The sequence below is a fragment of the Anopheles moucheti genome, chromosome 2, assembly GCF_943734755.1.
Source record: "Anopheles moucheti chromosome 2, idAnoMoucSN_F20_07, whole genome shotgun sequence".
In the NCBI taxonomy this organism is placed as follows: Eukaryota; Metazoa; Arthropoda; class Insecta; order Diptera; family Culicidae; genus Anopheles; species Anopheles moucheti.
In genome coordinates, this window is record NC_069140.1 from 33,896,966 (window position 1) to 33,913,743 (window position 16,778).

At 45.5% G+C, this 16,778-nt stretch overlaps 1 protein-coding gene across 1 annotated transcript; it reads left to right on the forward strand.

Moving 5' to 3' along the window:
- The first annotated feature begins 1,359 nt into the window (after nt 1–1,359).
- On the forward strand, nt 1,360–16,340 carry LOC128304685 (PDZ domain-containing protein 8). The gene is made up of 7 exons (XM_053041896.1): nt 1,360–1,535; nt 9,827–10,024; nt 10,096–10,499; nt 10,565–11,614; nt 11,707–12,733; nt 12,807–12,927; nt 13,592–16,340. Exons 1-7 carry the CDS (start codon nt 1,362–1,364, stop codon nt 13,753–13,755), a joined length of 3,138 nt encoding a protein of 1,045 aa, XP_052897856.1. The 5' UTR covers nt 1,360–1,361; the 3' UTR covers nt 13,756–16,340.
- Nucleotides 16,341–16,778: the final 438 nt, after the last annotated feature.

Here is a 16,778-nt window from a genome sequence, read left to right on the forward strand (position 1 = left end):
AGATGGCGAATTCAACATGAATTAGGACTATGTATTGATTGCCAAGAAAGTTATTTGTTAAGTTGAACTAATATTTATACTTTTACTGTTTGCTTTATGACAATATTTTGGATTATACTTCACAAAAGGTAATTTTCCAACTCTTTCCTTTCAGCTGGAGAGAACGAAAAGCAACTCTCATGCTGTTTAACAGTTCCAAGCTAAAACTGGTTCTCTATCGAGATAAATCGATCAAACGGAAATTTTTATGTTAGTGGTTCATTGAAAATTTAGTGCAAGCTAAAAGACAAAGTAAACAACATTCAAACAAATTGTGTAATTTTCATCACTATTTCCTGTAACGACTACTAACATCAAATAAACTATGTTATTTGACGTTTGTCGATTAAATGTCAAATTTTGTGCGATGGGTACACTGCCCAGAATTCGGCTATGGTGTGTTATGCAAATATTTTAGAAATTGAACTCAAACCACCACTTCATTTAGTTAATTTAACAGTTTTTATGGTAAAAGAGTCATAGTTTCGTAAAACACAACTTTTAATAGTTCCCAAACAAGGTTTGTTTCGCGTCTGGGGCATAATTTCATTTCATCTCCAGTGACATTTCACTTCTGTCCCAGTTCACCTCTGTACCACTGTAAGCTGTCAAATCGGTACGGCACAACAACAACAATGGTGCAAGCATTTTCTGCTGCCCGTGAGCCTCAAATTAATTTCGTTCGCGGATGTTGAGGCAGCAACATTCACTAGTGCGCGATAAAAAGGTTTTCCATTTTCACGTAATTGAAGCTTGGTTGTGGGTTGGCTAGATTCACGGTGATTGCGTGTGAAAATGCGTACAGCTTTGAGGGTTGTGTCGTTGCATTAACCTGTGTCGGTCGATCGCGACAGGTGCCAGCGTGAATTAGTGCTAAATTAATAATGTTTGCAGCCAGTAGGGTGACGCGCGAAATTGGCTGCCACAAGGCCAGGGTGCATCGTGCCGGTGGCGCTAGCTATGTAGCGGGTTTGCGTTCTTTCTCCTGAAACGATAGCAGCGTACACAAAGGGTGACGAAATCGGCCCGCGTTCACAGTGGCTTTCTCCGCCAGCAAGTGCGTCGAAACGGAAGTGATTAAAAGTTAGTCATACCACCTTCCTCGGTCGAACGTACCGCCTGCCAACGGGATTGCACGTGTAATTGAAAACAAAAGTGATTTTACTCGTAGTGCGTAGTGTTTAAACAACCGGCGGACAGGAATTGCACTGCAACAACCTCCGGCAGTCTAAGGCAAACGTATTTTTTTGCCAGCGTCATAATCAAAGCACGCGCTGCCCTTTTGTCCATCGGTTCTGCAACAGGAGAAATAAGGCCTCACGATGGATTTCGTCAATCTGCTCCTGTTCTGCCTAATGTCGTGCGTGATAGGAGCGGTGGTGATGTTGCTAATTCAGTACTATGCCTTCGTACGCTACTTCCGCCTGCCGGAACTGGACCAAGAGCAGGAGAACCAGCGAAAATCGGCCTTCAGCGAACGATACGTCCTGCCCGATGTAAGTCCCATTTTGAAATTCCCAATTTCCGCTTTCCCGTTGCACTTATCACTGTTTTCACCATAGCCTTCGTGACACTATTCCGGTTGCCTTGGTAGCCGTTGGTGGCAGAGTGTGTGCGCTCGGTCGTAAGGGTCGGTCAACGCTGTGCGTTCGCAATGGCATAGAAGCATTCAACCAACAGTGTGAGAAGCATCGCAAGCAAGAAGATCGGTAAACCGGGAAACGAAGTTATTCCGCTTTTGCCACAGGGGTATAGAAAAACAGGCACGAAAACTCGTGACCTACTTTCGGCCATTCCTACTGCAAACTTCTACTTTCCCGAAAAGTGTTCCCTTGCAGTGGAGGAAAGGTTTGCTTGAATGGAGGGCGTTTTTTATTACTGGCGTGTGAGTCGTCGGCAAAGACACATTTTCGGTATCACTCACCGTCAGCCGGACCACAGGGCGGTTCGTTCCGGTTAAATGATGCACCGGTGTGCTCGAAATGCCCCGACTACCCTTATCCATGTTCCTTGGAGGTTGTCGGTCGTGATTAGCACCAACACAATTTTTGGCGGTCTTTTGTTTTGTTTCGATTGCGACATCGGGCACCACCGACTGTTGCCTTGCGGGTACAATCGAATGGATTGAGTCGGGGTTTCGGTTGATAGCAGGTTTCATTTTTTTTACGACACAGACACGTACCCGTTGTCCTAATGTTACGCACACCCGTTGATGGGCTCATCGATTGCGTTGGGTTTTTATTTCGAGTGCTGTCGGACTGCCGAAGGAAGAGTGCGACATGAATTGATGGCTTTGCGTGTGCCATTCGTTACATTCCTCTGGTGTTTGCCGTCCTGGTGTAGGAAGGAGGAGTATTCAGTGCGTTGATAAGAAGTTCGGTATTTTTTCTTGAGAAAATGGTTTGTCTTACTGAGAACTTTGCGATCGTTTTCAGGAATAAATCTAAATATATATAACAGTTTCCAAGGAACCGGCTAAAGTACACAGCCCAAATGGAACATTTAACCGATATCTTAATAATAATTGTTTCGTCAGTTCAATTCAGTTTTAGGTTTATCTATGGAGCTCTTTACCGAGTTCTTTGTGCTGAGTGACAAGTAGCTGCAAGGTTTGAACTGGGAGCCAAGCCTTCTGAAGTCAAAATCTATCAAAGAACATGACAAAAAGAACAACAACGTTAATAGTACTGTACAACCATTTGTGAATTACATGGACAAGATCGCCGTAAGTGTATGAAGAATGTTCAAGCTTCAAGAGATATCACCAAGGATCGCTAGGGACTTTGACTACGTGACAGTTTATACTTTGGAAATCATCGTCTATTAGTGAATCCAGATATGTCTATGCATATACAGAGCTTATAGCTGGTCATATTTTACTGCTACAAAAAGAGGAAAATCTTCATTTGGATATCACCACCGGAGAACATAAACACAGGGTCTCTTTGGAGTTTCCGGGAAGAATGTTAGCTTAATTCCCTTATTTTAAAAAGGTTCAGCAGGGAGAGTAGTGATAACGAGGGATCCTACAGTTAGATTCGTCTACTCAAGGAATCCCCTCTGATCTGCCACTTTCTCATGGACCCATCTACATCATCACTCCATCATCTCAATACTCACGGCCTACAACATCTCCTCTGTCCATGTGGACGACCTAAAAGAATAATCCGGGCTGTGTCATCCGGAGCCTGACGAGTCTAATCCGCTGCACGCCAATGAGTTCGTCGTACAACTCGTAGAGGTCGTCATTGTAGCGGCTCCGTATGCTCCTCCTTACCGGCACAACAATCTCAAGAAGCATACCAATTCTGGCTTTCTGTAACTGCCGTGTCTAGAATCGCCACCAAATACACCACCGGGTCGCCCCAAAGCGCCTTTGCAGAGGCTCCTCCATTGTCTTTGTCCAGTTATAATAAATGTAAGTTCCAACCAGATACACGGTGGCACGTACTGCCAGATCGAACCCCCGAAAAGAATCGGTTCATAGCAAGAAGATCCTGCCGAAGGTGGGATCTACTGGAAGTTACTTACCTTAACTTGAAGACATCAGCCGACATCAGTTATTTTACAATACACAACCGACACGACCAAAGTAGGGCCCCGGACCCGCAACCGTAGTTGTGTATAAATTACGGAATGGAAAGTTTCCCAACACTGCAGTTGGGTGGGCAAACTTTCTCAATTAAGAGGAAACCAAAAATTGGATCGATAATTTGACAGCATCCGAATCATACGTAGAACAAAGAGAAGCCTTCACAGAGCGGCGGTTCGTATTGCACGGAAGATGGGATGTTATGGAAACTGTGAGATTTTCTATTTTATTTTAAGAAGCTTATACTAGATAGTTCAACAGCCAGTGCTGGAAAAGCAATACGCATTAAGTTAAAGTCTCAGACACATAAGTAAGCTACTACCAAAACAGTGATTCTGCGAATTAGACGTAGTTGAAAGCTTGTCTTCGTTTTTAAATTAATGTTGTGATGTTTAATTTAAAAAGGATCGTTTCTACTTTACTTCCACTTTTTAAATCTTCTACCGAAATAAAAACTGGATGGCCAATCCGGATTTAAATTAAATTTCCACTAAGCAGCTTGAAAAAACGTTCAAATTCTGTTTCGTTTTTTTGCTACAAATCTGGCGAACCATCCGCTCGGATGCCTTCGTCGAAATGATTTCATCCGTTGGATTATGAAGTATGAATAATCGAAAAACTGATGGTGGTGCCATAAATGATGCAAAACGGTTTGAGGAGAACGAACGAAGCGGTGCAAACCGAGTCAAGAGCACATTGCGATTTAATGAAGCATTGGATCGATTTTCAACATATACGCGACATGGTGTCATGGCACAGGAGGGACCAGAGCAAAATCTTAACCCGACAACCTGTATTAAACTTTTCCCCGAAAGCCACACCGGAAGCTTCAATGGATTAGAAATATGCATTGCGGTTGAAAATGTTCCCCGGCACAACCGTCAGCTGTTGCGCGCAATTATTTCCACGCGTTTGTGTAAATTATTTTTGGTAGTTAAATTTACTTCCCCGAGACTAGCACGGGAAAGCAGCAACAAACCGTGTCAAGTAACTTCCTACCGGTCGCCCACCATGCCCTCACCAGTTGCACGTTTGGTACGCAAATATTTATGCTAATTTTTACCCAACGCAGCCGCCCTACCTAAGACAGATCAAAAGGACAACCCTTCTGCTTCAGCAAGCAGGAGAAATGGACGGCAAAAAAAAAACATTGAACGGAACGGTGCCCCAACACCCACGGTTCGCTGCAGAAGTTCTTGCGGATGAAACCAAAAAAAAAAGGTGCAAGTTGAGAAGTTTTAACCCATTCGTCCATACTCTTCCCAACCTTAAATATGCTAAGGCCTGATGCAATGGGGAAGCGACCACTCGCAGCGTGCCGGTAGGCGCACAGAGCGAAAAAGGAACGGCAAAGTTGTTGCGAAAGAATGCTTCATCATGTTGGGTGACCCACCGTATCCATACGCCCATGGTGCCCATCCGCAACCCGGAGAGTAAGAAAATTTTCCAACAAATCCCATCGAAACCCGGGTAACCAACTCCTCGGAGAACCCCAACGCCACACGGAATACATCACACCCATTCATGCTTTTGCACACTTTTTTCTCCTTTTAGGCCACTTCGATGTCTGGGTGGTTTTGTTCCCGGACCGATAAGACCGTTCCGCGCCCAGCAGCTGGAATGACAGGCTTGGAGTGGAGCTTGGAGATTGGTTTTCGAGATTTGGTGGGACGAATGAGCAATCGCAGAAAAGCTCGATGCGCCACACGAACACACTGCCCCGGATGTCCTTGTGCAATGGAGTCCCATCAATGGGCAGCAAACGGCAGCAATGGGTTCCTTCCACGTGAAAACACACAAAAGAAAACAGGAGGAATTTCCTCTGCGCTTTTTTTTTCTCAAACGGCAACCCGAAAGGGGTTATCAAAAAACGGGTTAGTGAAACGAATGGATGGGTTTCACTACGAGCCACCATCATCGGTTCTAACGTGCCCGAGGTTTTTTTTTCCTCTATTGCGTGCAGTTTGCCCGTTTTCATTTGTCAAAGCTCCTCGTTCGGTTGGTTCGTGGAGCACCTTCACACACATGCACGACATCCTTACCACAATCTGTCGACCTAGTTGATGAAGAGTATGCACAGCCGAGCAAGTTTGGTGCCTGTACCAGCTGATTCTATCCTTAAACCAACGGACGCGCTGTTCACGATTACTCAATTTGGTCGGATGCATGAATTGGAAAATGTCTGGCTGAGTGAAGCAAAAGCATAATGAAAAGAGCTATTTTTTTTTCAATCTAACGTGAATGCGCTGCCTCCCGGGCGGGGATTCAATTAAAGCCGATAACCATAATAGAATGACAACAACAAAAAATGGCATCCTCTATTCTAATCGCTTTATAAGCTTCGCAAGCTGCATTCTTTATTGTTGTTTGCTTAATCATCGTCCTTGTTCAGTGGTAGACGAATCGTTTTTTTTTCAAGTTTAAAATTTCCACCAAATTCCGCTCCGTGGGTTTGTGTTTAGTGTTGGTGCTTTGAATATTTCAAAACTCTTTTAGACTCACCGGTCGGTGTGGGAATTTGAAACCGTTTCGGCAGAAAACGGATACGGTGGAAATGTGAACCGGCTGCTGCACGAAACCAGCCTGAACAAAGCACATAATGAGCGGATATAAATAGTAGCCGTGCTGTAGTTTCGGTACTTTCAAGTACGCTTTGTCTCTCGTTCGAAAGCAGGCACCTATCCTCTCAGCGGGCACCATGAAAAACCTACCTTACCGTGTACCAAGTTCGGGGCTTTACGATATGTCCGTTCCAGAGATCGCTCCGTGACGTCACGGAAAGGATTTTCGTCCCGCCTTACATAACCGGTGCTAAGTTATTGATTGCAGTTAAAACACCTGCAGCAGCCGCATGGTGTTTGGGCCTGGCTTTCACCGGGTAGGTGATGTTAAAGATTGAGCAACGTGTCGCACCGGTGGGACTCCAATCTTGTTCGGCGCTAGCAAAACCGAAAGACCACACAGCCCCTCAGGTTAAGCGGAACCAGTTACGAGACCAGTTAGACAAACATCATTAAAAATGTTCACATCGGGTTAGCGTTGCAATCTATTGCCCTGGCCCCTGGTTCATAATTTTCCACCTTCATTCTTCCAAAACTAATAAGAATGAATGTTCGTCCGCAGCCAGGGGAATACTGACGATTTAATGTTACTGCTTCTCTGTGTGTGTGGGTTTTTTTTTTGCTTCTAACGACTGGGCCTTCGTTCACCTGTTAACGATGGAGAATAGAGGACAAGCTATCGCCATTTTCAGCCTCCGTGGAAGTTATGTTTTGGAGACACGTGTTTTTGTTTTTATCGTTTCATCTCCAAAGGAACTGTTCTCTCATTATCACTTTGGTTTTATTGCGCGAAGATGTCCTGCACGGTGTTTGGCTGGCTTGGTTGCTGTAAACTTTACGACCACCAATCCGACTCCTTAGGGACGCGCTACCACTCAACTCAGCGAACTAACGAATGGAGCATGTGGAATGGAGTTTATTTATTGCCGGGATATTTAGGCCACCCGGTTTGTCTGGTGAGGATTTTATGGGGCTTTTTCCGTGTGAAAAATGGGATCGCTTACATTTCTCCGCGTAACTGTCATATCTGCTGCAATAAGTAAGATAACGCTCTATTATTCTTCTAGTGTGTAATGACGAACGTTTCGATTTATTCTCATTATTTGACTCCTCAACCTGGTAATAGGGCTTAAGGCTGTGATTAATACGACCGATTAGTTGTGGTTCAAATTACCCGTATCGGAAGAGTCAAAGTCATGTAATTTCAGCTTCCGAAAGGGCGAGGCTAGTTGTAGACATATCAAGTTGTTGCTCAAGCACTGAGGTTACTTTATTTTCTCATTGTGCCACTGTTGGTGCAACAATTGTTTACCATCAATTATTATCAAATCAAGTCGGTTAATGCGATGACGAGCCGGTGGAAGCTTCGTTCGAGCCGCCGGATCTAACGTTCCAACTCAGTCAGTGCCAAACAATGCTACACCCGAGGGCGCGATTTGTGACGCTAGTGCTCTGTACCGTTATATTTATGGCCATCCTGCAAGGTACGTTGGGCCAATTTTTGACCCACAACGGTCCGTCTGTGGGTAAAGGATCTGCAGCAACGGAATCGGATTATGATTCGGAGGAAATGCTCGACCCGACCGTACCTTCAACAACTTCATGTCAGGTGCGAACGATCGCCACGCCGGACACGAATGCGTCCCTGCTCATACCGGATCGGTACTACGATATCAAGACGCTTGACCAGCCGTCCAATATGGAGCTGCCGGCTATACTGCAGCCGATAAAAGACTTTCGCTGCATTACGGTACACGTACAATCGGAACAGCAACTCAACTCCACCGCGATGGTCGAGGGAGTGCTGAAGATATTCTGCGGTTTGAAGCTGCTCGTCCGGTTCACCTTCTGGATCAATCAGGAAACCGGCTGTACGGATCTGTTCTACGAGCACATCCGGGTGGATCTGGAACGCTGCGGTACGATCGATCCGGCCAATTCCGCAACGTTCTACCAGCTGATGGTGCAGAGCACATCGAAGATTGTGTTTCGCCTGGGTTACGAATATTCACCGACCCTTGAATCGTCTACGCCTCGGACGAACAACGTGCCGGCATCAAGCCGCTCATATTCGATCGAGGATATGTCGAAGTGTAACTGCACCGTACCGAGGGAAGCATTCAAAAGCTTGAAGCTGTGCGTCATTGGCAGTGTGAACAACATTACGAAGCTCGCCGTACACATCTCGATGATTGTTTCGATCGGCATCGGTACAACGTGCTCGTTGATGCTGCTCGTTTGGTTGATAAGAAAAGTTTGGAAAATTATTTAAATTACTGCAAGAAAAATCATTTATCGGTTGTTTGTTTACGGGTTCTAAATTTGTCGAATGCTGTGTGTTCGTTGCTCGTATCTGTTCTTTCGTGTAACGCACACAAAATCATCCATTTAATGAACGCTCGGCACGCGTGGCCAACATAAAGGTTGCTTAAAGGTTACCACCCCCTCCGTAAGGGATGGTGCCGCAGATGCTTCATTCGAATTGAACGGTCTCCAAGTGAAACAAATTCATATTGTAGATAATTCACTGAGCCCGTCCTAATTAATTACCGTCACTCGTGACAACGCGGTGGCATTAAGTGCAAGAATATCCGGAGGCGTTTGATGGCGAGGACGACGCCAACGACACCAACGACGGGTCAAACCGTAAGCGCAAACATGACTTCCCTTCGAAGAAAAGGCGTGTGCTGCTACACAGCGGTCTCGGCCGATCCGCCGGAAGGCATCAGTTGGAAGGACTTTTATGCGACTTGTTGGACGTTATTTACGTTTCAGCAAAAGAAAAACAGGAAAGACACCCATCAAAATCTCGCGGTGTGTTGTTCCAATAAGGGAGAGAGATTTACAACACAAAAAAATTTCCGGAAATTCGTAGAAGCTTTCCAATATAGAGATTTTTTTTTTTCTTTACAACATGATGAATATAGTTTTTTTAATAAAATATATTTTCCTTAGAGAATCTGTAAAGCGCTAAATAAATGTGACTGTTGAATGGGGAAGTTTAGAAATTATTTTCAATTTAATCAACTTTATTAAAACATTTTTATTAATTCCTCCCTCGCAACGCAACACGTGGAATGTGTAATTGCTAACATTATTCGACTGCAATTCCACCGCCGTGGGTGTTAAGCTTCCTTAGCATTATTTTTAGTACCAAACTTACTTGCTTTTCCACCAAAATGGAAGACCCACGCATGAAGGCGAAAACAAATCCTCACCTTCTAGCACACAAAAGGCACGTTCTGCACAAAACCGTGCCAAACACGCGTCCCGGGGACGGAAGGCTTCGGATCCCCGGGGCGTATCCTTGTAGGCAGTAGCGGAATTATGTTGCAACCGGAAAGCGCAACAACAATCCCAACAGCCGGAACGCCACGTGGGCGACATCCTGCTGGGTCCGCCATCCTGTTGTGGGTATATTCCCTATTCGCCGGTGTTGACATTGTGGGAAATATATGAGTTAGTAACGCGCTACTTGTTGTGTCGGTTATTATTGGCGTTGATTGCACATGGCGGCTACCCATGGCGAAATGGCAACGAAATGGGCAACGCTTCCTCTCACTGCAAACAATTTGTGTCGCATGTTTTCTAATTTATCTTTCATCTTTCTTTTTTTTCCACAACGGCCACGCAGACGCTGCTGGAAAACATCAAGGCACCGGATCAGGAAAGCAAATCCACGATAATGGCCATCAATCTGATACTGCAGTTTCTTTACTTCGAGCTGCGGCAATCGAATCGCGTGCGGAAGTGGTTTCATCGGAAGCTATCGCTCGAGCTGGATGAGCTGATAAGCAAGACGACAACGGGCAAGCTGTTTGATAAGCTGACGGTGAGTGGTGGATGTGGCCGATTGGGTGAAACTGTTCGATTTGTTCTACAGCTGTCACCGCATGCTTACAGATTCGGGATCTCGATTTGGGCAGTCAGTTTCCGGAGATAAAAAACTTTCGTCTGCATGCGGTCGATCTGCATCCGGACGAGGGTCACATCGAAAGCCTGGATGTGCTGTTGGATCTACACTACGAGGGTAACTTTCGGCTAACGATCGACGCGGACATGGTGCTGGGGAAGAAGGGATCGTTGGCGTTGCGTGTGAAGCAAGTGTCCGGACTGGCACGGTTGCAATTCACGCGCAAACCGTACACGCACTGGTCGCTTAGCTTCATCAACGATCCGAAGGTGGAGCTGGACGTGCAGTCCCACTTCCAGGGTCGCCAGATGCAATCAAACATTACCAGCCTGATCTCGAACCAGATAAGGAAAGCGATCCGCCGGAAGCATACGCTTCCCAACTATAAACTAAGGTGCGTATGACACGTGTATTTGTCTGCTTTGCTGCTAGTAATTATGCCCATTTGCTCCGTTTTAGATATAAACCATTTTTCCACCGTGTGGAAGAGGACTACGAACTCAACGAAATTATACCGAACGGTTCGCTGGAGGTGACGATCGCTGAAATATCCCGTCTAAACGCTCCCATACGCACGCTGACGCACGTATACTGTACGCTCACGCTGGCCCATATGCCGTGGGTTGTGGCCCGGCAGCAGGAGGACCAAACCGCGATGATCGTGTCGCTCGATATCGAAATTCATAAGGCCAAAAACCAGCAGATCGGTATCGTATTCAAGCAAAGCGAACAGACGGTGCTGATTGATGCGGTCATACCGAACACGCCCGCATCGAAAGCGGAACTACGCCGCGGTGACGTACTGCTCTCGATACAGGGCAAACGGGTGACGAACATCAGCCAGGTGCCGAAGGTGATAAAGACGCTTAACCGGCCAATGTTTGTGCTGCGCATCGAGCGGCTGGTGCCCGGCCAGATAAAGAACGATGGGCTGATGGAGGATTACGAGGAAGCGTTCGAGGAGATAGATCCCAACCTAAACATCACTTTTGTGAAAAACATGGAAGCCGTGCAAATCGGTAGCAGTAGCGCAAGCGGGACGGTACTACGCGAGCGCAAGCTTGTACGACGCAATTCCAAAGACAACAGTGGCGGTGAATCGAGCCACTCAAACACACCCGGCACGACGCCGGTGAAGAAAGCGACGACCATTGCCGGTCGTGATTCAATTATACCCGGGATGGAATCGACGCCTCGAGGTAGTTTTTCCGATCCTGCCCCTGGTGGTGGTGGTGGAAAGCCAAAGGCGAACGTGGATTGTTACCCACAGCATTCGTCCGTGGATGCAGAGTTCAATTCGTTCATTCGACTGGACGATCCATGCACGTTTCAACTAATGGAAAAATACTCTTACCTAAACCTAAGCGTGTTTGGCAAAAATAATGAAGAAAACCGGCTGCTTGGCTATCTCAACATACCAATCAACAGTATTCTGGTGGAGTGCAATGAATCTCACCTGGGACACCATCTGAAAAAGTATCCGCTGCTGCCACCGGAAGCGATTGATGTGTTAGTATATGGGGAAATAATCTTCAATGTTGAGGACAAATTTGTCTTTTTTATTGATACTAATAGGTTTATGTTTGCTTGTAAAATTGCAGTTCAAATCATCCTCTGTCGATGCAGTCTGGATTTGATCAAAACTATTGCTACGGTGATGTGCTGCTCTCGTTCGTTTGGAATGGTAGTGCGCTGGTCTGTTCTTCTGCGACACCGAGCAAAGCTATGAGCGGGGAGAACAAAAAGCAACGACTCATTACTATTAGCCGAGGTTCTGCAGACAAGCTGGACGACGATCGAACGGATGGATTACTTGAGGTTAAGTCCCCATCGGCCACCTGTGGAATCCAGTTACCGGCCCAAGTACAGCCACAGCAGCAACATGATTTCATTCGAACACACTTTCACCGCACCACGCAGTGCGATTACTGTGGTAAGAAAATCTGGCTCAAGGATGCAGTCCAGTGCCGGGACTGTGCGATGTGTTGCCACAAAAAGTGCATCAACAAGTGTCAAAGTTCGACCGTGTGTACAGCCAACGAAACGGCCTTAGCAGCCACAGTTGAACGATCGTCTTCAACGTCCACAATGACAACGACAGCGAGCGGAGGAATGGTCCCAGCACCGGTCAGCTCACCCGGTTCACTACAGCCAGAGTTTAAAGTGACCGAACCGGAATCGCCCACAATAGAGGTGGAAGACTTCGTAGACATAGCCGAAGAGCAGCAGCAGATCGTGTCGAAATCGAAACTCGAAACGCATCGCCAAAGCTTTAGCGATCTGCTCGTGCAGGGTCTGAAGCGCGTCAATTCGGCCAACAATCTTTCGATTCCGACGATGGGTGGAATGAACCCGAGCAGCAAAAGTTTGCCACCGACACCGCAGCACACGCCACGCAAACAGTCGCTGGCGAACGTGAGCGCCAACCCGTTCCTGTTGGTAACGCAGCGGCTCGAAAGCCTGCCGGAGGACGTGAACGAGCTAAATATGGAGCAGATTGTTGAGCTGACGGCGCCGCTAATCGAGTACGGTCCGTCCGATACGCTGATGGCGTTGGCCAAGAGCAGCAGCAAAACGATGTACGGCGACTGTGAGCCGGATGTGCGGACGGAGAAGATTAACAAACTGGTGAGCACCGGTGATACCAGTGCGTCCCCCACTGTGCGCCGTACTCAATCCTTTCCCTGCACTCTCTTTGCAGCTTTCCAAACTGCACATAGCGCTGGATTACGAAACCATCAACCAGTCCGTGCTAGGCGCGCCCAAGGAGAGTAATAGTAGTAGTGGTAGTAGTGGCGCAGGTGCTAACGCTAACAGTAAAGGTAGGTCGGCAGATTTATAGCTGTTTTTAATCCCTTTGACACAGTGTGATACGATAAGCAATAGCTGATAGCTGATAGGAGAGAGTTGTGCACTAGAAAGTGGAGGAAACATCGACAATGCAGTGATCGTACTTAACCGATGGCATGTTACTTCAGGGCAATTTAAGCTCCTTTTTTATTAACGACCAGAACAATCACCTGATTGGATGTGATGTATTGTGATAAACGTTTCAACTCGCAATAGACCTACTTACAATAAACATACACACACACTTTAGTTTACGTTTGTAACAGCATTATCCGTTTATTTTATTAACTGTTTTGTTCTTGTGCTTTTGTTCGATCTATTTTACACATCCGGAAGTATTCGGTTTTTACCATTTTGTTCCGTTTTAAATTTTTATTGCACCTCTTTTTCATACTTCTTAGTTTTTTTAAACTATTTTACTCTTTTTCTCATGCGTTTAAAATGTTCTTCTTCGTTTGAACATATTATATTATTAGTCAGCTTTGCATTTCTTTAAAAAATGGCACTAGGTTTTTATACAATCAAACGTTTTGCTATAGTATTAAAGGCAGCATTTTAATATTGGATATTTCCTTCTTTTCTACTTACCTTTTCCCCATTTCGATTCGACCTGCATTTTGCTGCTTTGCGCCCTAGAAATCACCGATGCGAAGGGAAAGTGTGCAGCACAACAGCAACACGATAGCACAAGATCGGCCTTCCTGGCGGGCCAATCCGAGGAGCGGGTGCAGGCGCTTAGCATCATAATGCTGCATCTGTGCTCTGGTCTGCAGTGCGTCCAGGGTAATCTCGGCCAATGAGAATAGCATTTGCTTCGGCAGTACTCGCTGGGCTCGTCAATGCTAGTATCTACCACCGCTAGTGCTACCGGCAGGCTGCCGATGCACCGCCAACGCACACAGTACGATGCCGGTCCGGACCAGGAGATGGACAGGATCGGCACGGGTAGTGGCGGCAATCCGGTTGGTAGCAGCAGTGGCGGTAGAAAGAGTCCCTTTCGCTCGCGTCGCCTTTCCGTCTGCCGCAAACGGGCGCTCGGTATTTTCCAACGCTCCGCTAGTGTCAGCGCTTCGTCCAACGCTACCGGCTATCCATCGGATAGTGCTAACTAAAACGTTTGCTTTACCATTTCCGTCAATACGAATGCGCCTTCGGTGTGGTACCGCTTGTTCACCTTTGACACCTTTTTGCCAAAATTACATCACATGAAATTCGCTTGCCTGGGAATTCAACTTGTACAACCCATTTAGATGTAACTTATACACCGAACCATGACAACACTGTTACGCTAGTGCTAACGAGAAGCCGTGAAACGATATTTTCCAGTCTTGATGTGTAGAAGTAGACGCCACCTTTAAAGAATCTTTCTCCTTTGACTAGCTCTCTAGTGTTTACCACTTATTATTCCAATCTCAACGCTTAACATCAACATTCTTTGGTCCTCAAACAAACATAAATCATCAACGTGTATAGTTTAGCTTTTTATGTTTTGTAGTGCCGTTTTGAAATTTTCGAGGTAAAATACTGCTACACTACTACTAGAAATGTCAATCCATTTTAATGCTACCCGTGTGAGACTGCTAAACGTGTGACAAAACCCCTGTTAAAACCCCCGTTTTAATCAACCATCTGGCAACAAACACAATCCTTCCAGCAAAGGAATTGATTACTTACTGTTAACAAAACGTCTCTTTGTCTATAACGTATCCCGAACCGTACCTTCCCGTATGTGCGCAAACGTTTGAAACCGCCGTTCCACACAATCAACCCCGAAAGGCGAAACCCTACTTACGCTGGCGACGTGGGAAGCTGAGTTGCTGCTGAAGCTAAAAACGGTGGTCGCCAAAACGGCGGCCACCCACCGGAATCCTTTTTGGAGAAGGAAATTGAAATTGAAATAAGGCTGTTGTTTCGTTTAGCGTCTAAGTTTAGCTTCGTAGAGTAAGCCACCGTTAAAGGGAAGTTAAGGGCTTAAGAAATGGGCAAGTTCGTCAAGACAGAGTGAGTGAGAGCGGATGGAAATATTATTACTTAAACCGTATTTCGCATTTTCTATAATGGAACGTATTTTCGTGATATTGAATTAGCTTTACGAAACCAATATCCGCGTTTGGTGCTTTCAGTTACTTTACCATTTATTTATTGATTGTAAACATCATGAGCGTTTAATATCTCCTCCCAGAGCTACAATTGTGGTTCGTGATGGTTATTTTGAACGCACCATACACAGCAACGTACGTGTTGTTTAGCTGTGCTAAAGGATAACAGTAAAGGATAACTACTTTTAACCATCGTTTTGCACTGGAAATGCCAAACAAGCAACAAATTATACTGTAGTGTGTTGTGTATATTGTCTACTTTAGCATTGCAAAGGGCACGAAAAGCAGCTACAGAACGTAACAACAAATTAATAACATATAAATATCAATCACAAAACCTCTCACACACACACATACCAAAATCGACAAACAGGATCGCGGCGTTCGATCAGCCAGGCAGGGTCGCACAGGAGTTAAAAATCAAAGTAATTCCAACAGAAGACTAATCTTATTGCAATAGTATTCACGCGTACTTCTTCTCTTGCAGTTGCTGCTTGTTTAGCGCAGCGCCATCGTACATTGCAGTTAACTTTACACTAGACGTACATTCTCAGTAGCTCCGTTTTTACAACAATCGAATAACGTAAAATTTTGCACCACGATATTTGAAGCTCTCGTCTATTGCGCCTAGATTTAGCAACCAAAAGAAAAAACAAACAAACCCATACTGTAAAGTGATAGTGTGGAGAGAAATCTATATACTTATAAAATAGTAGCAAAACCTAACGATCCCCGTCCGCGTGTGCGTATTTTGCTCATGCGGGATGGGTGGAAATTTTCATCACTTTTTAAACAAAACCAAAAAAAAGAAGGAAAACCCCGCCCTAGCAATCGTTCGCGTCACCAAGGTGACGGGGCATCATCTTGGATAGCGGAGTGTGCGATACCACTAGAGAACACGAATGTTACGAAAGTTCTGTTTCCATAATTACCCATTGCTCTGATTGTTAAACAGTTGTTTTTTTTTTTGATAATAACCCAACCACAAATCACCGACCGGCACACCGAAATGAATACTACTTTAGAGTACACTTTTAGCACTCTACTTACGATGTAGAAAAATACCGTACGCGTAAATCATGTTTGATTTCCCGAGTTCATTCAACCAGCGTGTGTGTGTGTGACATTTCTGTTGTGATAATTGCGTTGGTGTTTCGCGCTCCGTTTTTTGCATGTTACGGTCGTGTGAATGTTTCGTACCGAGTAAACCAAACACTGGCACACATTGACGGGCCAACAAAAACCAGATGAAAAAAAAATCGACCTACGTGCGCATTAGGAAAATTTGAAAATAAAACTTATACAAAGGAAACTCTACCTTTGGACTAAGGGAGACAAGGAACTGACCATGATGACAGAAAGATGTATAAGTTAATTTAGACAAACCCCTAGGCTTTCGTTCATTTTGGAGGAAGTGCTTAGCGCTTGCAGTGATTTATCGAATATTTGTTCGGGGGAATGTGCAAGCGAAATGCTATGCTGTCCACCCTTCAAAAAAAAACCCCTACAATGCGTAACGGTTCGTGTGTTTTTGCGTTGCATGGCAGTAAACACAGGGAACTCCATTCCCATTTGCAAATATACCTTGCATTTTTGTGGCCATCCGCCTTTATGGCATAACTGGTGGCATTCTCGCCCGGCCCCGGTGTGCACGGACCCATTCCAACATATCGCACCATACCGTGCAGGCACGAACGATGGGCCACCTACCCTTAAACGATGGA